The sequence below is a fragment of the Meleagris gallopavo genome, chromosome 1, assembly GCF_905368555.1.
Source record: "Meleagris gallopavo chromosome 1, MGAL_WU_HG_1.1, whole genome shotgun sequence".
Lineage (NCBI taxonomy): Eukaryota > Metazoa > Chordata > Aves > Galliformes > Phasianidae > Meleagris > Meleagris gallopavo.
Window position 1 is genome coordinate 113,934,249 of NC_139404.1, and position 27,623 is coordinate 113,961,871.

Consider the following 27,623-nt stretch of genomic DNA (forward strand, 5'->3'; position numbering starts at 1 on the left):
TAGATAAGCTGGATCTGAGCTGAGGTGAATGGGATGAGGAAGTTAAAGAATTGAACAACTAGAATTCATACTTTTCAGTAAATATGTAGATAAAATCTTAGTTATACCTCTTTAGTGATAGTGCAACAGTGATGAAACTGTTTCGTCAGCTGAGTTGGAAACTGTAAGTAAACTATGAGCCCTGGCTTGTAGAGGTAATTTTGCTGGTCCTTGCCAGGCATCTCCTGGGCCACATAAGTTGTGCTATGGAGCTCCTGCTCTGCTTCAGAGCTTAATCAGTTGTATCTCCAATAAGCCTAGAAGAGTTTTATTACACTGTAAGACACATCTCTGAATAACTCCAGCCATGAAACACTAGCAATTCAGTTGCCAAAGAAGTTGTTTATAATAAGGGCCTGAGACAGGGCCAAAATACAGAGCTTCAGAGTCCTCAGGCAACAGCTTCTCTTGGGTGTGCTTACCTTCAACCAGCTAATAAAGGGACTTGAGATATGAGAATCTGTAGTTAATGGTAGCATTTCATTTCTTCCCTATTTTTACAATAATCGTAAGTCACTTTAGGCCGTCCATTTTCAGGAGATGACTGCCTTGCCCCACGAGCAGAAATCTCTATTCCTTCAGCCTTGTGACTCATACTGCACCTTTAGTCATTTTTTAGCCTTCAGAACTGTGCTCTCTTTCATATCTTATTGCTTAATGCATGTTCTCACAGCATCACACCACCAGACAAACCTCAGTTTGATTTTTTTTAAGAAAAGCACATTTACATGCCTTATTTTTAAAAAGAATTCTCCTTAAATATGAATGTTTAATTGCATTAGTAGATTTTTTTTTTTCCAAATCAATTGCGCTATGAAAAACGATAGAATCAGGAATGCCTTTAGTGTCTTGAAGTTCAAGACAACTTACCTTCTTTATATATATTTTGTGTGGATTCTAGTGACATAACAGTAACTGTGGAAAGGGAAAGTAGCTCTGAAATGCCAAAGTTGATTCGGTGGCTTTACAAACCATATGGCTCTTCAAAGCCCTATTCTATGGCAAACGTACTCTCTCCTGTGCTCTTTCAAAAAGGAGAAGCTATTGAGAAATATGAGACGTCACCAGTAAAACATCACATTACAAAAAAGAAAATTGGAATCAACATTATAAAAACGTTAAAGGTATATATATATATATATATATATTTAAATTTTTCTTTTCACCATTTGGAAGGATCTGGGTTTTTTTTTTTCCAGATGACTTTAAAAATCATTAAATCACGATTCCATCTCTCCTCTGCACTAAAGACTCTACATCTGCTTCTCAGAGACATCTTCCTTCTCTTTCCCTGTTCCTTGGGCTTGTGGAGCTGTGACCTTCATTGCTTGCTGTCCCACCAGCCATGACCCAGGAACAACTCATTCACAGATTTTCCTTGGAGGTCTTCATCTCCCACACGTCTCGGTGCTGTCTTTCCTTGTGATTGTCCCAGCAGTGTTCAGAAGCTTCCAGTTCCCATCAGTCCATCATGCTAGCAGCTGCAAGCCCTGCCTGCTGTTTTTCTTTAAAAGTTCTTCGGGCCCTTATTTGACTCTCATGCAATTACCTAGGGAGCTTTCCACACCAGCCAACTTTGTGCATCTGATATGTCACACTCTCCATTGGCTCCTCAGAGAGTGACCACCTCACCTACAGAGCACAAATGGATTAAAGAGGTGCCTAAATCTGGTCAGAAGGAACACATCGCTTACTGAGATCCTAGACAAAAGTATTTTAACTACTTTAAGAAATGAACACTGTTCTTATTGCTGCTATGGCTGCAAGTGTATTGATCATAATAACGGTTTAATTTTAATTACAGCAATAATAACAATGTATAACAACGGTAGTAGTTGCTTTTATCCGTTTAAATTAAAGACTTGATATTCCAAATGTGATGACATTTATTTTTCTTGTGTAGAAGAATAGATTGCCTTAACTGTAAGCCAAAATTTTTTTTTAATGGCCCTTCTAGTAAAACACTTCAATCTATTTTTTAAGAAGTTGATGGCAGATTTTTTTATGCTTTTATCTTTTGGCAGTCGTAGCACGTACAAGCTTACAAGTAGATAATTTTTCTGAATTTTAGTTTTCATTTTTAAATATCTATAATTCATCATAAATATCTTAAACAAAACTATCTGTTTAGAAAAAGTACACCATATATATTTTCAAAAGAAAATGGAATGTATCACAGTTTTTTAACTGAAAAAATGTCAGAATGCGGTTCTACAAAAAGAAAATTGTTTAAATAAATAGTAAACAGCTCTGGATAGGGGAAGAAGAGCAACACAATATAACGTGTTCATTCCAGGAGTGTTGTTTTTTTTTCCCAGATAAGAAATTCTTATACTTTCTGTTGATCATTTTATGTATAATATTTCACTACGGGAAATACAAAGAGATTTTAAAATGTCTTTGGGAAACTGTTTGTCATATTCTAAAAACAACAAAGGATATTATTGGCCAAAGAGCCATCCAGTCCTTTGATAATAACGGAGAAAAACAGACTCAATAAAAAGTTTAAGGTGAGTAGATTTGGCCTTTTGCCATTTAAAATATTTAGCTTTATGCATTTCCTAATGGAAAATAAGAGTATCTGCAGTACTGGTTTAATATTAGACTGTGCTGGGGGGGCTGTGGCAAGCAAAATAATCTGGGAGGAATATTTGGTGACAAACACCATTCTAGCAGGTGGCATTGCATTCCAGCCTTTTGAAGGGCACTGTAGTACCAAATGCTCTCTACTTGTCCATGTTCTGTCTGGGAAGATAATTTTTTGGTCAAGGTCTGCCTCAATTGTAATTACACTTTACCGCATCCTGGTGAGAATTAATAATGACTGGGACAGTAGCGAGCCAAAAGTGCTCTCTTCAACTGCAGCCAAAAAAAAGCATAATTAAATCCTCCAGATTTTGCTTCACTATTTGTAGAACTTGTTATTGTCTTACTTTCTCAGCATGATTACCAGGAATGGAACCCAAACAAGCCTCTGTAGAAGTGAGCTGTGGTATGGAAGGCACAAATTGCATTAGTGCTCCTGGGATTGCCAAGCAGAAGCAGTTTTCTCAGCTACATCTTGTTTCAGTCCCGTCCCCTGTAAATCCAAATGAGGCAACTCTGAGGAGACAAAGAACCACCTTCCTGTTAAGGCAGACAATTTGTCTCTTAGCTCGAACCCCAGTTCTAGCCTTCAGAATGGAAACCAGATGGTGGGAAGTACACTGTGGCTTCTTTTGTAGCACAGGCTACAGCACAATAACATATGCCTAAAGCCAGCTATGATAACCTTCTTGCTAGCCCTCCAATTAATCAGAGAATTTACAAATACCTTTTTTAGCTTTATTCTGCTTGCATTTACTCTTTTCCTGTTTCTTTAACGGACTGCCCAGACAGGGCAAGCAAGTGGCAAGACAGATAGTTTCAGAGGTGGGAAAGAAAGAAGTTCACAGGGCAGAAAATGCATGTCCTCTACTGCTGCAGTCTGAATTTTAATTTAGAAATTCTTATTTCTGTGACTGAGTAAAAGGATGTCACCATTCATCCTACCTACCATATTTGTTTAAATTCCAATTTTCATTTGAATCTGAAGTACATTTTTGAAGTGTTTCTTTTAAATTCTTGTAGTGTTTTTGTTTGCACCATAGAACAACTTAGTGTGCCCAGACTGGATTCCTTTCAGCTCAAGCCAAGCCTAAGAATAGGGTTTTTGGGCACACCTATTGTACTCCAACCACCTGTGGGCATTAGTAGACGAACAACAGTTTGAAAAAAGCATGCCCTGCACTCACAGAGGGTGAGTGCCCAGTGTAGAGCTCTAATGGTTTCAACTTGATGGATCAGCTCCTTTTTGACTTGCTATGTGACAGGAAGCAGATGTATTAATTGTGAACCATTTAAAGCTCAGACAGAGTAAACAGTTCTTTTTTATGCTGTAATAGAGTTGTTGTGCTGTTTAGGCGTGCATATTTTGAATGAATATATACAGTTACCTCAGGCTGGAGCTGCTTCTGTCAGAGACAGGCTGCTGTAAGACAAATAATCCTAAAATAAGCAAGAAAGGCAGAATTCCTGTATGGGACAGTTAAAACTATTTCGCTTTCCACATTTGGAAGCCAGTAGCTTTATTATCCAAGAGACAGAAACAGTTACACTACTTCCAAGGTGTGTCCGAAGACTGTGAGTGTGTACACACCAACAAAAAGATCGCAGTTACATGAAATCTGCAGGAGCAGATAGGATCAATTTCCAGCAAATAAAAAGTCAGTGCGAGAATCTTCAGCTCATAATTATATCAAGGGAAGATGGAACTGAGGGTGCAATTGAAAGTGGAAGATCAATAGCCTAAGAGGGTAAGATATCTTGCAATAAAACTGAACACTGAGGTTCAGACATGCAGTAGTTTTGAGCCCTTTGGAAGCATTCAAGGATGCACTGTAGTAAATTACAGCTGAAGAGATGATTAGGTTTGCTGCAATTGTCTTAAAGAGAAACACCCATGACATTGCATTGACTAGGACAAGAATAGAACGGTGTCAAATGTTGACATTAGTTTTTCAGACCACTAATGGCAAGGCTAGAATTTGGAGACTCCTGTGTGAGATCTGAGCTAATTCTGTGCAGCCTATTTTTTTATCTTGGGCCAAAAGGATGGAAAGAAATGTATACAGCAGTAACTATGGATAAATCACCTTCCTCTGATTATGTTTTTCAGGGTAAAAGGCAAACATTTTATTTACAAACTCCCTGAGAAGATCATCAAAGAAGATATCATGCAAAAGACATCTAGATTGTCTTTAGATCCACAAGATGTGTGAGTGCTCAGCACCTTCCAGAACTCCAGAGAGGACCAAACAACCTGCAGTGGCCTTCTGGTGGTTAAATACAAAAAAGTAAAGTAACTCCCTCCAAAATCTACTTTCATAGCCTCGATAATTTTACTCAGTTTTATTACTTCATCTGAAATTCATTAGGGTGTAAATTAACAAAGAAAACATAGCTCATTAAACAAAGACACAGACAATGTTATCTCGTTCAGTTTCACCTTGGAAAAAAAAACCCAAATCACACAGACCTTGGAAGTATGGTAAAATGCAGTAAGAGAGAACTAATGAAAATCATTCAGATTTACTGTTTCACTACATACCTTTCCTAACAAAAAAAAAGAAGGTATGGTTGAAAAGTCCTGTTTTCCTTTCTAGTAGAATTGAACAAAGTAATTGAATAAAGATTGGTATAAAACACTGTTAAACTGGATAATAGATTATATTGTCTGTAATCTTATTCTTAAAGGTCACAGGACATTGTAGCTCAATTAAATAGTTTTTAGGAAAAAACCCACTCTTTTTTTAGATTTTTAGAAAGGTGAAACTGTTTTGATACTATTCGATATAATTCAGTGAAAAAATATTTTTTTTTCACTGTAGGTTTCAGAAGGATTAAAAGAGATCCAAACATTAATCTTACATCATGAGCAGAACTAAAAATTCTCATACTCTACAAGGTTTTTAAGCATAGTTGCAGCATACCCAGAGCAAGACTTCTAGCAGCAGAAATTGAGAGCTCATTGTCGGACAGCTCATTAGTCTAAAGAGTTACTTACTAAATGGAAAGTTCATTCTTTCTGTTCCACACACCAGCAATTCAGGTAAGAAGAAAATGCCCACTTTAAGCATGTACTTACATTCTTTGATGGATCAGGACCATGACAGCGGTTCTTGATCTTCAGCAGATAATTACTGCATAAGGAAAAGGCTGGGGGGATTGGGCTTGTTTAGCTTGGAGAGGGCTGTGGGGAGGCCTCATTGTGGTCTTCCAGTACTTGAAGGGAGCACATAAACAGGAGGGTGAACGAGTTTTTACATGCATTGATGGAGATAGGAAAGGGGGGGATGGTTTTAAACTAATACAAAGGAGTCACACTGCCCAAGGAGGTTATGGATGCCCTATCCCTGGAGGCATTCAAGACCAGGCTGGATGTGGCTCTGAGCAGCCTGGTCTAGTGGTTGGGGGTTCTGCATATAGCAGGGGGATGAAACTAGATGATCTTTGAGGTCCTTTTCAATACAGGCCATTCTATGTTTCTACGATCTCAAGGGAGGTGGGAGGCAAATGGATGAGGCCAGGCTCTTCTTGATGATGTGTAGCGATAGCACAAAGAGTAGAGGCCTAAAACTTGTACATAGGAAGTTCCGTAATAACACGCAGAAATTCTTTACGGTAAGGGTGATGGAGTACTGGAACAGGCTGTCCAGAGAGGTGGTGGAGTCTCCCTCTATGGAGATATTCAAGCCCCATCTGGGAAACTAGCTGTGCCACCTGTTGTAGGTTTCCTGCTTTAGCAGAGGGATTTGACTCAGAAATTTTTTGAGGCCTTTTCCAGCCCCTGTGTTTCTGTGATTTCCCCATTTTCTTTCCCCTGCAGTCACCCACAGTCCCCAAAAGCACTTCAGCAACCGCAGTGTGAAATGAAAGCTGATAACTGGTGGCCAGCTGTATCATCCCCCCCCCTCTGGTTTACGAATTGTGTTTCTCTGGCACTGAAGGGCCCTTCTGACAGAGTGGGTTGTCCCTGTGCTCAGAGGCAATCCTTCTCTGCAGAGTGCCAGGGCCCTTGCTCAGTTCTGGCTGTCCTGGCGCGTTTCTGCTGCCGTTCCCCTCTGGCATTACCGTGCAGTTCTGTTTCGATCATGACTCACTCGCTCACCGAGAGCAGCTACCTCGGAGCCAGCCCAGCCAGAACTGGAACAACCAATGTCAAGGTAGGAGGCTGTCTGCGGCTTCCTCCCCCAGGGAAACACTGAGACAACAGAACTGTGTGCCATCAGGGAGGCACAAATAGAGAGAGTCAGACAGATTCATGTGCAGTCTGCATTGAATCCACAGTCCAAGGCCAGACAGCCCCAAACTCCCCCACTGATGTATCCAGCAGTATAAGCAGTAACGAGAAAAGGAAAATTGCCATGAAAAAGACTAACAAGAGGAGGAAGCCTGCCTCAAAGCTTGGGGTGCCTCTGCAAAACCCTTGCAGACTCAACGAGTTCTCAGAGAAACTGGTGGATGAAGTTGACAAGCTGCTATCCATCGTTTTTTAGAGCTCAAGGCAGTGTGGTGAAGTTCCCCCCGATTAGAAAAGGGGAAATATAACCCCCATTTTCCAGAAAGCAAAAAAAGAAGATCCAGGGAACCACAGGCCAGACAGTCTCGTTTCTGTGCCTGGCAAGATCAGGGGGAAGATCCCCCTGAAGGCCATACTAAGGCACATGGAAAATAAAGACGAGGTGATTGGGGGTAATCAGTAAGGCTTCACCAATGGTAACTCCCCTTCTATCCATTATTCCTTCCTCTCCAACCTCTGGTTCCTCCTTCATGTTGAGATTTCAAGGTGCTCTATTCTACATTCCAAGCAATGATTGGGGTGAAGAAAGGTGGTCATAGGTGCCTTTAGAGCCTTTCCCCAGCCCCTTGCAGGGGCCCGCAGCTATGGGGCTAGTCACCTCCTGTGACAGCACAGGGAAGGGTTAGAATACCCCAGTCCATGGGTCTCTGGTTCTTCCACATCTGGGAGACAGCAGTCTTTCATCACATAACCCAGCACTACCTCATCGCTGTAAGGTCCATATGGGATTTTGGAAATGTCGCAAACAACAAATAAAAAAGTTGTTGTGGAAGGGGAGGTGATGTGCAGTGGTGGAAAGTCAGCACCTTCAGCAGTGGCCATCACCTACACAGCAGGGGCAAGGATGAGTGAAACAAAAGAGAAAGAATGAGAATGAGAGGGGTGAAAGAGAACATGAGCGTCAGGCAGAGATGATCTGGAAGGGTGCTGCCAGAGAGGGAGCTGGCCTCAACCTGCTGCTCGGAGAAAGGCCAAGGATGAAGGAGACACAGAGAAATGACAGGGAGGCAGGAAAGAACAGAATGTGTCATCTGACATGGAGAAAGATGGGCACGGCAGGACTTACTCTTTGTCTGCAAATGCAAGGAAATGGAAATACGCCATGAAGGAAGATGCAATAAAAAATTAAGCAGCCAGATAAAGAAATACACATGACACAAGCAGAGTCAAAAGTGGAAAAATAACCGAGCAGGAGTGAGAGGACGCATGTAAAACCTCCTGGCTAGGCTGAAGGGAATTCTCCAAGAGTTCAGAGAGAAAGGGACCTGTACCTCTAAGTCAAAACACAGGAAGGGGTCTGAGTGTGAACAACAAAGTAATCTGCTTTGGCAAGCCATGTGTTTGGAAGATATTCTGCAGGAGACACAACATAGCCACGGCAGGGGTTTTGGCATCCTGTAGAAATGCCCATCCCTGTGCAGACACAAGCTCTGCTGTGGGAAGTTTGCTCCCCTTGCAGACCAGTTCATGATGTAAATGGTATGGAGATGATCTACAGCAGCTATTAAAATGAAGACTTGGTAAAAAAAAAAAAAAACTCTTTGCACTTCTTAGCCAGGATTTTAGTATTTAAAAATATTTAATAAATAATATATAAAAATATATACACATATAAAAATATATAAAATATATACATATAAAATATATATACATATAAAATACATAATATATATATACATGTAAAATATATACATATACAAATTTATAAAACATTTATAATACATAAAAAAAAAATTAGTTCAGCGTTTCTTTTCATTCTTCTCCCGTCTCCACTCTCGAAGATAAAACTCTCTTATTCTCCTCCACGTCTCGCTAGAAAAAAGAGATTCTCAAGTTGTGATTGAGTAATTTTCACCTCAAACAGACTTTGAGAGTAACAAAGAAAAAGCTGCTTCCTCCTTGGATCCCTCTTAAAGAGGCAAGCTACAAATGGGACCACAGCATCAGCAAAGGCAGGAGTGCCAGTACCTGTCTGTTGGCTCAAGCAGCCGGAAGAAGTTGTCAATTGTGACCTCTGCATGGCAGCGGTTGAGGATGACCATTGCCTGGCAAAGGAAGGGCATGAACGTGCTCTGCTTCATGGATGACATGCAGCTGCGCAGGATGTAGAAAATCAGTGCCGCCTGAAAGAAGAAGGGAAGAAAGAATGACTTGCTGCATCCTTGACTCTGCAGTAAGTAACCACGGACATTCAGCACATGAGCAGTGCCTGCTCCCTTGACATACTGCCAAGTCCTAAGCCTAAATTTCACACCAATCATCCTGTCCAAGCCCTGGCTTTGTGCTCAATCTGTGCTTCTTTAGCACAAGAGGCAAATGGCACAAGGCGTACTGCAACAACCAGCAAAAGTCCAAGACACGTGGAAGAAAGTCTCTTACGTCCCAATGGATGTCCTTCCCGTACATCAGCAGAAGGGTGATCATCCACTTCCCAGCTGCACGCACGCGCATTCCTCTGCCTTTCCGGAAGGTATCCTCGATGGCCATCATGAAGTCGACAGTTTGTTCCAGGGGGAAGTTTCTGCACACCATCTGCAGAGAAATGAGAAGCAGGAGAGATCTCATCACTGCACTGCGGCAGCTCTTCAAAACAGAAAGCAGTCTTGAGGGCGTTCTTAGTTCAGCAGCTTGCTGGTCATTCAGGCGGCAATCACAACGCTCCTGCTGTCCATGCCCTGCTGTTTATATGGAAGGCAGCTGAGCCTTCTCTCAGCTGCTCCACCCATGGTGTTTGCTTACATGCAAAGCCTACCTAGCAGCCACAGTCACACACACACATGCACACATACACACACACACACACACACACACGCCTGAAGGCCAGACATAGCTCAGCGCCTCCTGCTACTTGCTGAGAAAATTGGTCTCAGCTCATTCTGGAAATGGTGGGTGAGATTGGGGGGAGCAGAGGAATGTGCAGAAGCCTACGCGCTGAGATCCTACCACCCCTTTTTGGGTCCACTTACCCTTGCAATTTTGGACAAGGCCCGGAGCTGAGCAATGGTGCTGCAGTCATTCAGCCCCTCACACAGGCTCCCGATGTTCCCCTTTTTGATGACTCTGTTGGCTGCCTTGGCTGGAAAGAGCACGGGGAGAAAAGGGAAGTCATGCTTCTTGAAATGGAACCTCTTTCCATGGGGACAGAGGACAGAGTGGGGACAAGAAGACAGCTGTGCACGGTGCCTCTCCCTCCTGGAAACAGGGCCCAGCCCGTGGGGTTCTGGTAATGCTGTGGAGGAGAGCGGAGGGCTGGTGCATGGCCGCTCTACTCACCTTGGATTCGGAGAAGGGAGCTCAGGCAGGTGGCAGCCAACTGGCGGGATGTGGGCATGGGATCACATGTCAGAGGTGCCAGAAATCCCACCAAGGAGCCAAAGTGCTTGCAGGCATCTCCCCCCTGCAGGGATGAGAGGCAGGAACAAAGTTGTAGGCAGCCCCAGCTCTCCCTAGCTTCTCCCGCCTGTGCCTTCCCCACGCAATGGGTGACACAGCATACACAGCTGGGCGGAGCTCGCCTTCCAGCTCAGGAGCACCAGGGAGGGAGCCAGGGGCATGTGTTGGGGCTCTTTACTCACTTGAAGTTCTTCACAAGCAGCCAGCAGCTGGGAGCAGGTCTGCAGGGCTCTCTTGCGCTCCCACATGTTGTCTGATGTCATTGATTTTTGCAGGACCTGGAACAGAGCATCTGTATGACTGAGGACATCTTTTCTTTCCCTTTCTGCCATCCTTCTCTCTGTCCCTCCTTTCCGGTTACTTTCACTCAGGGCCTGCCCTGTGGCTCCATGCAGCCCCCTGCTCTGCTGAGCACTGGCACTGCTGGCCCGGCTCTCTGCAGACACTCCTTCCTCCTAATCCAGGAGCTTTTCCTCAGCTGTGGCCTGCCAGGGGCTGGCTCCTGCCTTTCCCCTGCAGGGCCCATTTCTCTGCCCATTTCTGAGCTCGCAGTGAGCCGGCATGCCAGCAGGCACCATGCTTTCTCCCTTGCCCCACACATACACACATGGACTATGTTCTCGAAGAATCCACGGGTGGTCCCTGTCTCAAGCAGGACCACCATGAGCCGGCCCAGAGCTTTCAATGATGTTTGCTGAAGCTGAAAGCAGAAGAGGGGATTGAGGTGTGGCATCATGGCTGCTGCCAGAGCATAGGTTGTGTATTCTGAGAAAGGGCTCCGACTGAGACGTGGCTGGGAAAATTACAGCAGGTTACCTGCAGGTACTGTGCTGCTTGCTGTAACTTCTTGATCTTCAGCATCATCCTCGCTGAAGGGTGCATCACAATATTCTTGCAGCACAGAGTCAGCATTTCACACATGTCCTTGCTTCCTAATGAAGGCTTCAGCTTGCTGACAGGAGGAAAAAAGGAAGAGAAAACAGAAAGAGCCTTTACTAGTGCTCTCCAGAGTGGTTCAGACAACATCTGAGATTCTCCTAAGCAAAAGCTGCAAAGCGAACACCCCCAGACCATGCTGCTGAGCACTGTCTTTAGCTCCATCAGCACTCGCCGCCGCCCCGGCAGCAGTGAACAACCTCCCTCTTTGAAGGGAAGGAGACCCCAGGTCTCCCTTCTCTTCCCTGCCAGGGGCAGGAGCACCAGGGCCTTTCTCCCTGCTCAGAACCTGAGCTTAGCTGGGCACAACAGCCCAGCCATCTCTCTTGTAGATGTGGCTCCTCACCCTCTACCCCCTCCAGGCCTTCGGAAGCTACCTCAAAGGGGGACCACCTTCCTGCCTGGCCACCCCAGAGGCTCCAATCCTTACCTCAGCTGCTCCAGGGCCAGAACTACCTTGAGGGGCACTGGGGATACACGGGTGCCCAAGTAATACTTCTTCAGCAAGTCCTGCAAGTACCAGAGAGACATTGTCAAAGTGGATAAGGGGCATGTGAGAGCTCTTGTGCGACACAACTGCCACACACCAGCCCCATCACTTCCACATTTCCCACCAAGGCACTACAAGATGCAGCAACTCCACAGCTGGTGGACCTAGCACCCAAAGTCCCCACCAGCTGGAGACGTGTGGCTGAGGGGGGCCTGTATGGCTCCAGGGGAGCAAGCCCCGTGGCACAGCCCAAAACTCCTCTGCAGAGAGCCCTGGCTCTAGGCACTCACCATCAGGATCTCCAGCAGCTTGCTCTTCAAAAAGGGGTTAAAGAAGGCGGAGCCACCCACAGCATGGAAGGCAGAGCTGAAGTCAGTGATGCTCTGCACCAGCGCGAGCTTGTTCTGCAAGTCCTGAGGCCCAAGAGAGAAGAACATTCTTTGAACTGAGGGAAGGGCCAAGGGCTGCAAGGGGGACACGTGGGGGCAACGCTAAGGGAAGGGCTTGGATCTTCATCTGGGCACAAACCGTTCCCCAAGGGACCTTTGGAAAGAGAAGGCCCATTGAAATGGGTATCCCCCCACGTGGAGGGGCTGCAGCTGGGCGCTCTGACACCCTGGCATGCTTTGAGCTCTCACCCGGCAGCTGCAGCTGTACAGCAGCAGGATGTTCCCCACAATGTCTCCCTCCAGGCGGGCAAGCAGCTGTTCCTTGGAGGCTTGCAGTGCCAAGCTCCCATGGGCGAGGATGAGAGCGCTGCGTGTGGCGTGAGCTCTCGTGCTGTTCAGCTCCATCTGTGAGGGGAGAAATGCCTTGAGACACTCGCTCAATGGCCCCCAGTGCCCAGCGATGCACCTGGGCTCCCAAGGCAGGAGCTGCTGTGAAAATAAGGCAGAAGAATGCCAAGATGGAAACCCATAACACTTTACCTTCTTGCGCCTGGAAATCCTACTATTCCGGCCTTTGCCCAGCCTGGACGCAAACATGGTGAGTGTGTCCGGGACTGCGTGGAAGTTGCTCTCAGAAGCATGGCTGACAAGAGAGATCATTCCCTGCACAAAAGAACAAAGGGCAGTTGGCGCAGGCTTAAACCTACTGACGCAGCCAGCCACGGTGGCCGGGCTGGTCCTCACTTGAGGGAAGCAGCAGCAGGGAGGAGATTGAAAGGCCTGGAACAGGGCCAGGAGAAGCCCTCTGCCCCAGGGACGAAGCGGGGATGCTCGCAGAATCTGGAAGGAAAGCTCACCTGGGCCTCAGATGGCTCCTCTGCATTTGCTCCCTCCAGGTGCTGCAGCAGCTTCTCTTGGACATAGAGGACTTCCTTACAAGCTCCCAGAACTGTGCCCAGAGCCTTGTACAGGAAAGACTGCATGGGAAGGGAGGAATAAGTTGGGATGTGGTAGCAACGTGACCGGCTGGGAGAGGGCCAGGTGGGAAGGACCCACGCTCCCTGGGAGTTGCTGAGAGCAGCTGCAGGGCCGAGCTTTAGCCAGCCCCCAAGCAGTTTGCAGGCAAAGGCCCTCTGGGGGGAACGGGCTGGAGAAGCAAAAGGAGCAGCCCCAGCCCCCGTTGGGCACCTGCAGCTGCACCGCTGGGTAGAGCCGAGGGCAACCTACCTTTTCTCCAGAGCTGCTGGGAGAACTGCTCAGCTGCCGGCTTAGCTCGCAGCTCAGGGCCTTGGTCCAGGCCTCGTCCTCCATGGTGTCCAGCGACTCCCTCAGGAACTGTTGAAGAGCAGGAAAAGCCAATGTTCCCTTGCCCTTTGCCTCTTCCCACATTCCCAAGTTGCTGCAGCCTTCTGGGGAGAGGTGCCTCAACAACAGTCCCTCTGCCAGCTCCCCCCAGCATTCCCTCCCTGGCTTGTATGGGGGTGGGGCTCCTTGTGGCAGGCAAGCACTTCTCTGCACCGTGCCTCCCAACAATGCTCTACCTTTAGCAGACGATGCTCCCACTCTGTAGAGTCCATGAAGCTCTCATCTTTCCCTGCACAGCAACAAGAAGCAAAAAACTCTTGCTTGGGATCAAGCCACAAAAGAAGAAAAGCAGCAAACCTGGCTTTGCCTGACTCAGCACTGCCCAACTGGGGCCTGTACCCCCCCCACAATGACCTGTCCCTCCGCACAAACACTGTTCCAACAGGAGCACTTAACTAATGGCTCCAAGACAGCTGTCTCAGGGGACTTGAAGAGCCTATCCATGCCCTGGAATGGGCAGATGCCTTGGGGGAAAAGTTCCCTGGGCCTCAGTGCTGTCTCCCTAGAATGGAAACAGCAGCACAGCAAGCAGTGGGCTGCAGGCAACACTTCCCCTCTGCCACGCTGCAGAGCTGCATTTTCACTCTTCCCCTTCCTCTGCCCCCTCTTCCTCCACCTCCGCCCATCCCTTCCCACCAGCACTTTACCTTTGAGGCACTGCAGCAGCACGGGGATTTCAGCGGCCCACATGGCCCCCACAGCTCTGTGGGTCCTGCTGTGGAGGTTTTGCATGAGTAGCAAGGCAGCAGCTTGGAGTTCACTGCCTGCAACAGGGCTCCCTGCCACCACCTGAGCGAGAGCAAGGAGAAACTGGGTCACTTCTGCAGCAAGGGAAGCAGCTTCTTCCAGGGGGAAGCAGCTTGGCTCTGCTCTGGTGAGCAGGGGGCAGCTAACAGCTTTGCCCATGGCTCTGCAAGCCCAGGAAGACAACGGCATCCCCAGAGGTGAGGCAGGCGCTGGCACACTCAGCCATGCTGCTTCCTCCTTGGGGCTTCTGGAACAGCCTCTGGAGCATGTACTCACCAACAGGCGTGCCAGCAGTATATGTGGAGTCAACAGTGGGCCTGCAGGAAGAAAGAAGTACTGAGTGAGATGCAGACACTCCATGCCCTGCCATACGCACCTCTGCTGTCCCTTCTGGGCGCTAACACAGGTCAGCAGAGCTCACCAGAGAGTTTCTGCTCTTACCTTGAAACATGGAGCTGACAAAATGGGGATCCAGTTCTTCTATCTCCTGCACTGTCAGGTCCCCTCTCTCAGCCAGGGCTCGGATGCAGCGGGAGACTGGGATTAGCATGCCGGTGTACTGGGCTGGCACCACCTACAGCAGCAGCCGTGGCCACAGGAGCTGTAGGGAATGAGGCAGTTGAGCGTGTCAGCGTTCCTGCCTCCACTCAGAGATGAAGAGGACTCTGTGAATTTTCCTGAGTCGTGTGTGCTTCAGAGCACATTGGAGGAGAGACCTGGGGTGTTGGAAGGGGACAAGGAACACGTGGTGCAAAGGCAAGGAGTGGCAGCAGGGCAGAGTGTGACTTACTTTGGTCATCCCTCTCACGGAGACATCCAGAGACCCCAGGATGTCCATGCACAACTCTTGGAGTGCTCCTTCTTCCTGGGCTTCCTGGGCAGAAACATCTCCGGCTGCCTGCACAACAGTGGTGTTGTTGCTGGTTACTCTCAGTTCTCAGGAGCCTCTCAGGAGGCTCAGGTGTGGCCCCACTGCTGCTTCTGTGCCAGCCTCTGAGCAGCATGGGTTTTCCAAAGGAAGATGCTGCTCACTGTCCTTACCCTTCTTCCTGTGGTGCAGCTGAACTCATTGAAGATGTGTCCCACCACATCCCAGGCTGAGCAGCTCCAGGCATCAGCATTGAGCAGATCCTTCATGAAGTGCAGAATGGCCCTCCTCACCTGCCAGGGTTCAATTGTGGGTTTGATTTCTTTTTATTTTTTTTTTTGCCCTTCAGGCATACACAGAGACAAGAAGAGCAGAGGAGAAGCCTTGGCCCTGAGGTGAAGGCCAGGCCTTAACACCAGGCTGTGCAATTTCCATGCGCAGCACAGGGACCTGCCCACTCCACTCTGCCTGCTCACCCCACAGGAAACATTGCGACCATGCATTCAATGCCCCAGCACCTTCCCTAGCACCCCAGCCCTGCCCGTGTTGGCAGCAGCATCACTTCTTGCCATCGGGCTCTCAGAGGACACAAAGGAGAATGGAAATACTTCCCAGGGTCTGAGTCCTTCTAGTACAGCCTCACCAGCCCCTGCCCCGAGGGAAAGGGTATCCCTACCACCCCAACAGTGCTTTCCTTTCCCACATCAGCTCACCTTGGTCCTGGGATCACTGCACAGACACTGCACAGCCTCCACAATCTGGGGCAGCTTCTCTGTGATTGCGGGCTCTGCAAGAGATGCACAGAAGCATACATGGAGGCACAACCCAGATGGCAAAAGGGATCCCTGGAAGTCCCAACCCGTGGTACTGACCGTCAGAGCGAGCCAGAGCACCGAGCAGACCCAGGGCTGCCACACAACTGTCCGTCCTCTGACCACCCAGCTGCGACTGCAGAAACAGGACTGTCTCCTCTGGGCAGATTCGGGCTGCAGGGAGGAAATCCCACACTGTGTTATCAAGAAACTCGCGCCTGTTCCAGAGGTTTGCAAGAGAGGTTTTGGCCAGGGCACCGCCAACCATCACCAAATTTCCTCTCCTTACCCTGCAGCAGGATGCAGTGGGTCAGCTCTGCTCTGTCAGCCTCGCTGTGCTGTTTGGTGTCATCAGAGAGCTGTGGGAACAAGGTGTGGGAACATTTGAGAAAATCACATCATCACTGAGTATGGAAAAGAAACTGCGCTGCCAGCTCTTGTCTCCCTTGGCAGTCTCAGGAAGAGGAGATGCAGACAAAACACAGCCTGCTCCAGGGGAACATGCATGGCTCTGGAGGAGCCACAGGCATGCAGGAGCTAAGGCTGAGCGGCCATCATAGGCTTGGAGCTTTGCAGTCCTCCTGAGACTTAGCCCAGAGGGGAAACTGCTGTGGGCGCAAGGATAGGCTTCCCTTACCTGGTAGAACACGACTCTGGTGATGGCCAGAAACTTGTCCTCTGGGATAACGGACTGAGCTCCCTCTAAGGCCTCCAGGAAGATAGTGAGGCTCTGCAAGAGACCAGGAGAAGAAGAAAGGGCTGAAGCCACATCTAGCCACTTGGGATTAGCAAAACTGATTCCCAGTGGTTTGTCCACAGGGAGAAGCTCCTGCACAGGCATTCTGGTTTGTCCCCCCTTCCCAGCAGCACCAAGAGAGACTCTCTGCTCACAACCAAGCCCTGCTTGGGCATTTTTTGCCCTCTTCTCCCCCATCAGATACAACTGGACGTGGTCCTCCTAGTTGTTAGCACAGAACTCCTCAGGCACTCAGAGCCCAACAGTGATGGTGGTGAAGCCTCCCATCCCCAGGAGTGACTCTTTGCTTCTTTCTGGCCCTGTCCAGGTTCCTTCACTCTTCCTTCACTGAAGAGCCCAGGAAGCCTCAGACCTCCCTTGAACACCTGTTCCTTCTTTCTCCAAGGGCTTCCCGCCTGCTCTCTGCATCCCACTGACCCTTCTTGGTCCTGGCCCCATGTCCACACTGAGCCCAGCACAACGTCTCACCTTGGTCCCCCTGCAGGTGTCTTGGACCTCCTGATACTGGTGCACAAGCCAAAGGATCTGCTCCCAGATGTGCTTTCGGTGCAGTTCCTCTTGCAGGAGGACAGCCATCATGGAAGCCACGGCCTCGAGGACGGCCTGTTTGTCCTGGAGAGGGATGGCAGAGGCCCAGCATAAAAGACTGAAGGTCTGCCCTCCTACAGAGAGGGCTTTCTCTTTCCCTTCCCCTTCCCGATGCCCCTGTGCCCAGCAGGAGATGGGCTTGCTCTGGAGGGCAGGCAGGTTTTCCCCACACCCTCATCCCCAGTTCTCCCTACCACAGTGCTGTGACATGTGGCTGCTTCCTGGCAAGGAGATTCAGCCCTGAGCACAGAGCCAGTTTGGGGCCCTTTGCAGAGTCCTCCCACTCCCTCTTGTCACCCCTCTGCTCTCAGCCTGCTGGACACTGACAGGGCTGCCATCATGGATGCCCCAGCCGCCATCCTGGGCTGAGAATGCAGCAGTGCTCACCTTTTCCTCCTTGCAGTCCTGCCAGTTGCTCAGGACAGAGCAGAAGAGCTGGTAAAGATTCTCATAAATCTGCTCTTTCTCCATAACAGGCCAGGGGCATTGCTTTCCAGAGCACAAGTGAACCTTGACTCCTTCCAACCATTGTTTCACAACTGGAAAAACAAAACAACAACAACAAATAATTAATTTAAAAATAAAAATGAAACTAAGAAGAAAACAAACAAACAAACAAACAAACAAAAAAACACAGGATAAAAGGGAGCCCCTGAGAGTCTGCAGCAGGGCAAGGTGCAAGGATTGTCCCAAGCCCCGCTACTCTGGGGCTGGCACTCACCAGCACAAGCAATGCGCAGGGTCCGGCCGCTCCTCACCTGGCCCACCACACTACGCAGGCCAGCCAGCGTCAGCCACATGAAGGAGATGCACTGTGGAGCTGCAGAGAGGAAGGAGATGGGCACGGTCAGAGCCTCAGCAGGGAGGGAGGAGAGGCTGCAGCCCTGCATCCCCCAGCTCTACGCAGATCATGCGCAAGGGGAGAGATCCCTTCCCCCGGTTGTTACAGATGCCAGGAGGCTGAGGGCACTCTACCATAGCTGCTGAAGAGTTTGCTCAGGGTGACAAGCACAAACTCCTTGGACATCTCCTGTGTGGCCTTCAGGTGGCCCTGGAGCTCGGCCATCACCAAGGAGAAGTGTGTCCGGGCCAGAGCCACCAGGACATTGCTGGCAGCCGTTCTCACGCTGTCCATCACGCCCTGAAAAAGAGTCACTGGTGACACACGGCACAGGAGACTGCCCGAGACCTTCCCTTGGAAAGGCTAAGCCACCACCGTCCGCCAGCAGAACACCAGCGCGGGCAGATGGCTCCCTTTGCCTTCAGGAGTGACCTCTCACCTGGGCTGCTGTCAGGTCCTGGGACACCTCTGCCAGCAGCCGGTTCACCACTCCACATGGCGGGCGGCTGTCATCTTCCCACAGGACGTGCTCCAGCTCGCAGTACGCCTGCGCTCGGTCACCCTGGGGACAGAGATAGGTCACGTTTTGCTTTGCCCTTGTTCCTGGGGAGCCGCCAGCTGCCACCCATCGCTATGCCAATGTGCTGCCGGGGCCTGGCACCCACGGGACCGTGGCACTGGGCCAGGGTCTGATGATTGGACATCCCCAGCTCACCTCCTGGTCTTGCAGGCGCTGCAGCAGTAAAGTCACAGCAGAGGCAAGGACAGGGCTTTCCACCCTGCCTCTCTCCCTGCGACGTGTACGTCTGGGCATGCAGCCCACACAGGCAAAGAGACCTGGAAGGAAAGAGCAGAGCAGCTGTCGCTGGTGTTGCTTGGAGCCAGGGCCGAGCATCCGGCCAGCTTTGGGAGGAACGCTCCTCCAGCCCCACAGTGGGGGTGGGCTGTGCTGGCACATGTGTGGTCAGCAGGTAGAGGGAAGAGAGCCTTCCCGTTGCTGGGGTACTGGGGAAACCACGGTGGGCAGCTGCACTCAGCAGAGCAAGGGCAGTGCTGCTGGCACATCCTAAACAGGCATTGGAGGCACACACGTGCTCGGGCAGCGTCACGGTGTCCAGAGGGGTGGAGGGACCTCACCTCGAAGGGCTCTCAGCCGCTCCATCACAGCAGGATGTTTCCAGATAGACACAACGCTCTCTCTGGGTTCACTTCCTGCGCGTCCCACAAGCGGACTGAGCCACCGCTCCCACCGCTGCCGCGGGCAAAAGCGACAGCAATTGTGACATCACACTGAGGAGTGCCACCTCACAGAGAATGATGTGCCCTGGGCTGGGGAGCAGACCGCATGCAGGGCAACCTTGCAGGCCCCAAAACACAGCTCGTTTTTGTGAGGAACTTGGCTCCAGGGTGGACACATTCCACACTGAAGCAGGGAATCACCTGAGCAGATGAGGGAGTGCCCTGGCCGGGGAGCAGCTGCCGGGCACCGTTGCCCGGCATTGTCTTAGTGACTGGGGACTCTATGCTGGGCGGTACTGGGGCCCCATCTGCTGCCCAGATAATCTCTTCAGAGAGATTTGCTGTCTTCCAGGGGCACGTGTCAGAGATGTTAAGGAGACTCCACTGCATGTGATCAAACATCATCTGCATGTTGTCATTTAAGTAGGGTCGTGGGAGGCTGCCACGAGGAAATGGCAGAACATCAGAAAGGGACTTTGTGTCCCTTGGAAAGACGCTAAAGGGCTCGGAAATGCTAGGAGTGTTCTCCTCTGTCCTCCTGACTGGTGGCGGGGTCCCAGAAGGAAGGAGGAGAATAGAGGAGGTAAATTAGAGGTAGATTATTGGCTGAGAGGATGGTGTTGGGATCGAGGTTTGTGTACCATGATCTTGGGCATGCCTTTGAGAAACCAGGTGTGTGGGTGTAAGACAGAATGCGACTGAGCAGCTGGGGCCAAAGTGTTCTGAGGAGCAAGCTGGCTGGACTGATGACCAGAACGTTAAAGTAGATTTGATGAAGGAAGGGGATGGAGTTCCTTGTGACAGAGAAGGGCCTGGGAATGCTGTCTTTTTAGTAAACGGTGGAGAAAAACCTCCCAGCTGTCCAGTAGGATCTTGTGTGGACTCGTCAGAGAAGATAACATTGCCAGGAGCCCAGCTTAAATCTTCCTGTACCCCTCTAGAGATACCTGCACCCTCTGCTTCCCTACGGTGCCTATATAGCATTGCATGCTGCATGGGGAATAAACAGGAAGAACAAGTGATCCGTGTGTGCTTGTAGGGATGTGATCTCATTGCAATCACAGAGACATGGTGGGAGAGCTCACACGACTGCCATGCTGTTGTGGATGGCAAGATGAGGTGAGGTGATAGAATTGCACTTTATGAGAGAGAGCAGCTAGAATGTATTGAGCTCCACTGTGGGGGGAGATGATTAACAATGGATAGCTTGTGGGTAAGAATTAAGGGGCAGGCTAACATAGGCGACACTCTTTTGGGTGCATGCTACAGGCCACCTGATCAGGAGGAGGAAGTGAACGAGGCCTTTTACAAACAGCTGGAAGTAGTCTTGTGATTCTCAGCACTGGTACTTATGGGGGACTTCAACCATCCTGATACCTGTTGGCAAAGTAACACAGCCAGGCACACAAGGTCCAGGTGGTTCCTGCAATGTATTGATGATAACTTTCTGACACTGGTGGTGGAGGAGCTGATCATAGAATCATAGAATCATAGAATCATAGAATCATAGAATCACAAGGTTGGAAAGGATCTGCAAGATCATCTAGTCCAACCATCCTTCCATTACCCTTGCTACCACAAGCTACTAAATCATATCTTGTAGCTCCTCATCCAGATGCCTCTTGAACACTGCCAGGGACAGAGACTGCACTACCTCCCTGGGCAGGCCATTCCAGTGCCTGACCACTCTCTGAGAGGAAAAGTTCTTCCTTATGTCTAATCTAAACCTCCTCTGGCACAACTTGTGGCCATTTCCTCAGGTCCTGTTTGTTGCCTGGGAGAAGAGGCCAAACCCCTCCTCATCACCCAACCTCCCTTCAGGCAGTTGTAGAGTACAGTGAAGTCTTCCCTGAGCCTCCTCTTCTCCTGACTAAACAATCCCAGCTCACTCAGCTGCTTCTCAAAAGATTTGTGCTCCAGACCCCTCACCAGTTTTGTTGCTCTTCACTGGACACGTTCCAGGGACTCAATGTCTTTCTTGTAGTGAGGGACCCAAAACTGAACACAGTACTCGAGGTGCAGCCTCACCAGTGCTGAGTACAGATCACCTCCCTGCTCCTGTTGGCCACACTATTTCTAATGTAGGCCAGGATGCCATTGGCCTTTTTGGCCACCTGGGCACAGTGTCAGCTCACGTTCAGCTGAGCATCAACGAACACCCCCACGTCCTTTTCCTCTTCACAATCATCCAGCCACTCAACCTCAAGCCTATAGCACTGCATGGGGTTATTGTGGCCAAAGCGCAGGACCCAGCACTTGGCCTTGTTGAACCTCTGAAGGGCCTCCCTACCCTCAGGCAGGTTGACACTACCTCCCAACTTGATGTCATCTGCAAACTTATTGAGAGTACCCTCATCAATCTGCCTGAGGTTAGGGAGGCCATTCAGAGGGATCTAGATAAGCTGGATCACTGAGCTGAGGTGAATGGGATGAGGTTCAACAAGGCCAAATGCCAGGTCCTGCACTGTCCTGATGTGGAGGGGTATGCTACTTGACCTTGTTTTTACTAACAGGGAAGGGCTGGTAGGGGATGTGAAGACTGGGGGCAGGTTGGGATGCAGCAGTCATGAGATGGTGAAGTTCAAGATTCTGTGTGGAAGAATCAAAGCAATCAGTAGGAGTGCTACCCTGGACTTAAGGAGAGTATACTTGGACGTATCCCATTGGCTAGTGCGTTAGAAGGTAAGGGAGCCACAAGAGCTGGTTGGCCCTTAAACTCCACTTCTTCTGAGCTTAAGATCAATTGTGAAAGACAAAACTGTTTTTTTATTGGCTCAAAATTTTGCTTTCTGAGGCCTTTTTTTGTGATGACTCTAACTTACAGCTGTGAATTATCTGGGGGGACAAGTGGTGGGTGTCACTGTGCCAAAATACTTCTGCTTATGATTGTAAAGATAAGCAGAAGCAGGACAAGCAGTCTTTTTCAGAGGGTGAGGCTTGAAAGGACTGACCACTGCAAAAGGTCATAATGCTTGCGCATGGCAGTGAAGGCTCCCTGCTGGCTTATCTGTTGGGCCAGGTGTGCCAAGCTAACAGAGAGAAAAGAAGGAAAAAAACCTGAGAAACTGGGGATAAAAGGCCCTCAGTAAACTAAGGACTAGGGAGAAGAGCTCCCAGACAAAAGAAACCTTTGATGGAGGAATTCCCTGAGGGAAAGAAATTTCTTCAGAAGAACCACCTGTGTTGCTGCAAAGCTTCCTGGCTTTCTCCCATTCCCTGCAGTGACTAGACAAGATCCTGAGATCAATGGACATACTATGAACAATGCTGGACCCATGGTGGTGACTCTCTCTCTTGCTTTCTTCAAAGACTTGTTTTTATCTTTTTTCTATCACCTGTCTTTCCTTCCTCATATCCCGAAGCAACTAGGACTGGTAATAAACTGGTGAGGCTAACATTTGACTCGCTGTGTCTTTATCTCACTGTCAGGTATACATATACTAAAAGAACCTCCTCTCCTTCCTATAAATTGGAGCAAGATATTGGTGCATCCCTGAGAGTAAATAACTGGGGAAAGGTGGCAAAAAACCTGTGGGAATGAGCAAGGAACTCATGGATAAACTAAAAGGAAAGAAGAATGTCCATGAACAGTGGAAGAAGGCCCTGCCCACCTGTGAAGAGTATAGGAATGTTGTCAGTGCCTGTAGGGATGCAATAAGGAAGGCTAAGGCCCTCTTGGAATTAAACCTTGCAAAAGAGGTAAAGAAAGAAAGAGCTTTTTAAAAGCAAGTCAACAGTAAAAGGAAGACTAGGGAAAGTGTGGGATCCCTACTAAATGAGGTGAGTGGCTTGGTAACGGAATGCTGAGAAGGCAGAGATTCCGAATGCCTTCTTTGCTTCAGTGTTTAATGCTAAGACTAGCTGTCAGGAACCCCAGACCCTGTAAGTAAGAGAGAGAGTCCGAGGAAAGGAAGGCTTCCCCTTGGTCGAGGAGGATTGGGCCAGAGAGCATCTAACAAAATTTATGCACACAAATCCACAGACCCCGATGGGATACACCCACATGAGCTGAGGAAACTGGCAAGGGTGGTTGCTGAACTGTTCTCTATCATCTTTAGAAGGTCTTGGCAAATCGGAGAGATGCCTGAAGACTGGAGGATATTCAGTGTCACTCCAGTCTTTAAAAAGTTCAAGAAGTCTGATCTGGGAAACTACAGGCTATTCAGCCTCACCTCCATCCCCAGAAAGGTGATGGAACAACTTGTTCTGGATACCCTCTCCAAGCAATTGAAATAGAAGAAGGTTACTGCATGTAATCAACATGGATCCACCAAGGGGAAGTCATGCTTGACCAGCGTGGCAGCATTCTATGGTGTCATCACTGGCTGGGTAGATGGGGGGAGAGCAGTGAATGTTGTGTGCCTTGACTTCAGCTAGGCATTTGACACCATATTCCATACCATCGTTGTTATGAAACTTAGAAAGTGTGGGGATAGATGAGTGGACAGTGAGGCAGACTGACAACTGGTAGACTGGCAGAGCTCAGAAGGTTGTTGTCAGTGGTGTAGAGTCTGGTTGGAGTTCTGTAACCCCTGGTGTTCTCCAGGGGTTGGTACTGGATCCAATCTTGTTCAACATCTTCATCAAAGGCCTAGATGAAGGGATAGAGCCCACTCTAAGCAAGTTTGCTGAGGATACAGAGCTGGGAGGAGTGGCTGACACACTGGCAGGCTTTGCTACCATTCAATGTGACCGGACAGACTGGAGAGCTGGGCAGAGAGGAACCTGATGAGATTTAACAAGAGCAAGTGTAGAGTCTTGCACCTGAAGAGGAATAACCACATGCATAGTATAGGTTAGGGGATGATATGCTGGAGATAAGCTCTCCAGAGAAGGACCTGGGTGTTCTGGTGTACAACTGGTTGACCATGAGTCAGCAGTGTGCCCTTATGGCCAAGAAGGCCAATGGTCTCCTGGGGTGCATGAAAAAGAGCGTGGCCAGCAGATTGAAGGAGGTGATCCTCCCCCTCTGCCGTGGTGAGGTCACATTTAGACTCCAAGGGGTATTATAAAAAGGTGAACCAACTTTTTACGGAACCAACTTTTTTTAAGGGTAGTCAGTGATAGGACAAGAGAGCATGGTTTTAAGCTCAAGAAGTGAAGGTTTAGATTGGATGCCAGGGGAAATCCTTAACAGAAAGAGTTGTGAGGTGTTGGAACAGGCTGCCCAGAAAGACTGTGAGTGTTTCGTCCCTGGAGTTCCAGACAGGGTTGGATCAGACCCTGGGCAACCAGGTCTAGTACCAGATCTGGAGGTTGGTTTCCCTGCCTGAGGCAGGATGGTTGGAACTTGATACTTGGGGTCCCTTCCAACCAAATCCATTCTGTTATTCTATGGTTCTGTGAAAAGCTGAGTAACCTGGGTCTGTCTGGGGAAAAGAGGACTAAGGGAGGGATCACATAAATGTTTATGAATATTTTGGGAGTCCAGGCTGATGAGAAGCTGGACATGAGCCAGCAGTGTGTGCTTGCAGCCCAGAAGGCCAAGTATATCCTGGGCTGCATTAAAAAAAAAAGGGGTGGCCAGCAGAGAGAGAGAGGTGATTTTCCCCTTCTATTCAGCACTTGTGAAACCCTATCCAGAGTACTGCATCCAGGCCTGGAGCCCCAGCAGAAGAAAGACGCAGAGGTCTTGGACTGGGTCCAGAGGAGGGCCACTAAGATGATCAGAGGACTGGAGGACCTCTCCTATGAAGAAAGGTTGAGGGAACTGGGCTTGTTTAGCTTGGAGAAGATAAGGTTCTGGGGAGACCTCATTGTGGCCTTCCAATACTTGAAGGGAGCATATAAACAGGAGGGGGAATGACTGGTTACATGGATTGATAGTGATAGGACAAGTTGGGATGGTTTTAAACTAAGACAATGGAGATTTAGGTTAGATATTAAGAGTAAGTTTTTCACTGAGAGGGAGGTGACACGCTGGAACAGATTGTCCAAGGAGGTTGTGGATGCCCCATCCCTGGATGCATTCAAGACCAGGCTGGATGTGGCTCTGGACAGCCTGGTCTAGTGGTTGGCACCCCTGCCTGTGGCAGGGGCATCGAAACTAGATGATCATTGTGATCTTTCCTTAGTAAATAGTTATTACTAAAATTTCCTCAGCTGGAAAGATGACAGATGTCTTAAATTAAAAAAAAAAGAAAAGGAAAACAAGAATTAACAAACTATAGTCTTCTGATAAACTTTCTGAAATCAGCAAAAACTTGAGAATATGAATTGATTTTAATTGGTAATTTGAAATACCCTTTCTGTAGGAGTTGTGCTTTTCTGCCATCATTAAGGGGAACCGCGCACCTAAAGTTTTACGTAGTGGGTATGGCACTGTCAAGAACACATCTGTAGCTATAAGAATTGCTTGAAAGAGAAGCTTGATGTCATATATTTCAGTTATAAAGCCTGACATCTTCAGTACGCCCATTATTTACTACAGCACAAGGACCTCTGAGGAGTTCTGCCTCCAGGAAAGGTGTTTTTCCAGTATCCCTTTAGCAGTGAAACACTGTTAGACCACTGTGACTCCTACAATGCCGCAAACCTACAGAACATCACTTCTGTAGTAAGTCAGAAGTTCACATCTCAGTGGAAAGCCACAGCAAATGGGAATCAGCTCTAATTCCTGTTTACGCTGTGCTGCCCTTAACATCTAACCCATGCAGCACAATTAGGTGCCTCTCAGGGCCACAGCCATGCTGTTACACAGAAGGAAAGCAAGGTAAATCAGAATGCAAAACCTGTTGGTGTCTGGAGTAGCAATAACTATTTGCAGTTATGAGATGAGGTGGAAGTTGGTGTAGTAGTATCACATTTGTAGCAGTGGTATTTATTACAAGATGCTTTTAAAGTCTTTTGTGATCTTAAAAATAAAAAATAAAAAAAATTAAGAAACTCCCCTAAGATCTTTTTTCTTGGCAGTGCTGTGGTTTGAAATATGGCTTCAGTAATGTTTACTCCAGTCAAGTATTGAGAATACACAATTCTCAGTACTCCACTGGACATAAATAAGAAGATTAAAATGTTACTGATAACTTTTGAGAATTTTAAGGATATGAAGTGCATTCAGGCCCTGCTTATGAGGCTGAGAAAGAAATATGGGAAGAAAAGTACTTACTGTGTAAGCACTTTTTATAGGTCAGGATTATCTTCTGAGCCTTAAGCAATTGCTTGCACATCACTTTAGTCCACTTACAGTGGAGGAAAGGGGAAGAAGGCAAGCAGCTGACTCTCGCTTTTCTTTCTTTGAAACTGACTCACTGCACAGTCCTGAAATACCTTACTCCTGGAGGCTGTCTGACTGGAACTCCTGCTTAGAGCAGAATGCTTGGGGTGTTGACACAGGTTGCTCAAGCCTTGACTGGCTGAGCTGAGAACAAAGCCCTGGGCAGCCCCTACCAGCAGCCATCAGGGAACAGGGCCAACCTTGGCCTCCACACGCTGCAGATCACAGATGCCTCTGAATGAGCCTCCCAGAAAGGTATATATCCTTTCCCCAAAGGATCGGAGAAGGTTAAGCCCAACATTCCATCAGCATCCTTCAGGATGTTTCCCCGCCTATGTAGGCCATGTAAAACATGAAGTTGTTTGAAGACATTGCCTTGGGACTTCCTCATGCCCTGCCCTTCCTGAGCTACAGAGGAGTCAGTCCTGCTTATGCACAGAAATGTTCTATGCTAGCTTATGTTGAGTTTGAAGTGGCAAGAAATGCAGTCTCCAATGCACTCCTGCCAGCAGGACTTCCTAGAGAGTCACACTTTCACTGTCAAAACTGTGTTTTACAAACACAGCTTCCTTTACTCAAAATTCATAGCTTTGCTCTGCTGTTGTCCTGATAGAAATAATGCACAGACCCACCAGCACAGTTGCAACTGTTTTCTGGCATGGAAATCATTAAACAAGAGCTGTCAGATAAACAAGACAGCTTATTCAAGGAAAAGTGTGCCCACACTGAAAATTAGATGCAACTGTACAAATGGAGAAGCAATTTACTTCAAGATTGATTTTCCACTGTACTTTCAAGTGTGGTTGCCCGAAGTTAGATCCTCAAATCTATTTTCTGGCACATAGACAAGTGACCTGATATTCAGAAGAGCTCTGCACTTAAAATATTCCCCTCAAAACAGCTTACTTTTCAGTCACTACTGACACTTTCAGAAATGCTGCAAGACAGACGAATCTTGGTTGCAAGCTTTTCTCTAACTGTTTACATATGGTAATTGTTTTCTACTTATCTTGCAAAAGACAGAACAAATGCTACCAATTCCATTGATTTTCTTTTCATTAAA

The 27,623-nt window shown here is 48.4% G+C and overlaps 2 protein-coding genes across 2 annotated transcripts; both read right to left on the reverse strand.

Annotated features, from left to right (window-relative positions):
• Window positions 1-8,658: 8,658 nt before the first annotated feature.
• Window positions 8,659-14,823, reverse strand: LOC146545581 (maestro heat-like repeat-containing protein family member 2B). Its single transcript, XM_085223910.1, has 18 exons — window positions 14,681-14,823; window positions 14,516-14,556; window positions 14,140-14,281; window positions 13,669-13,721; window positions 13,355-13,462; window positions 12,985-13,104; window positions 12,668-12,790; window positions 12,377-12,532; window positions 12,029-12,151; window positions 11,679-11,758; window positions 11,129-11,264; window positions 10,920-11,012; window positions 10,495-10,590; window positions 10,193-10,316; window positions 9,886-9,995; window positions 9,299-9,451; window positions 8,888-9,042; window positions 8,659-8,731 (listed from the first exon to the last, which is right to left on the reverse strand). The coding sequence occupies exons 1-18, from the start codon at window positions 14,787-14,789 to the stop codon at window positions 8,659-8,661; spliced, it is 1,995 nt and encodes a 664-aa protein (XP_085080036.1). The 5' UTR covers window positions 14,790-14,823.
• A 988-nt stretch (window positions 14,824-15,811) lies between these two features.
• Window positions 15,812-19,755, reverse strand: LOC146545582 (maestro heat-like repeat-containing protein family member 2A). The gene is made up of 10 exons (XM_085223979.1): window positions 19,546-19,755; window positions 18,545-18,667; window positions 18,240-18,405; window positions 17,986-18,084; window positions 17,652-17,803; window positions 17,145-17,288; window positions 16,557-16,649; window positions 16,209-16,278; window positions 15,980-16,093; window positions 15,812-15,894 (listed from the first exon to the last, which is right to left on the reverse strand). The coding sequence occupies exons 1-10, from the start codon at window positions 19,753-19,755 to the stop codon at window positions 15,812-15,814; spliced, it is 1,254 nt and encodes a 417-aa protein (XP_085080105.1).
• Window positions 19,756-27,623: the final 7,868 nt, after the last annotated feature.

Bases quoted from the DNA above. Each gene is read 5' to 3' on its own strand.
- LOC146545581 (XM_085223910.1), bottom strand. From the start codon at position 14,789: ATGCTAATCCCAGTCTCCCGCTGCATCCGAGCCCTGGCTGAGAGAGGG. The intron at 13,463-13,668 runs GTAGAGCATTGT...GCTCTTCAACAG, and splicing joins GGGAGCATCGTCTGCTAAAG to TTCCTGAGGGAGTCGCTGGA. The intron at 9,452-9,885 runs GTAAGTGGACCC...ATTTCTCTGCAG, and splicing joins CCTTGTCCAAAATTGCAAGG to ATGGTGTGCAGAAACTTCCC.
- LOC146545582 (XM_085223979.1), bottom strand. From the start codon at position 19,755: ATGCAGATGATGTTTGATCACATGCAGTGGAGTCTCCTTAACATCTCT. The intron at 18,668-19,545 runs GTGATTCCCTGC...CTCTGTCCCCAG, and splicing joins GCACTCCCTCATCTGCTCAG to GGTGACCGAGCGCAGGCGTA. The intron at 16,094-16,208 runs GTAAGGAGAGGA...TCCTCCCTGCAG, and splicing joins CCACTGCATCCTGCTGCAGG to CCCGAATCTGCCCAGAGGAG.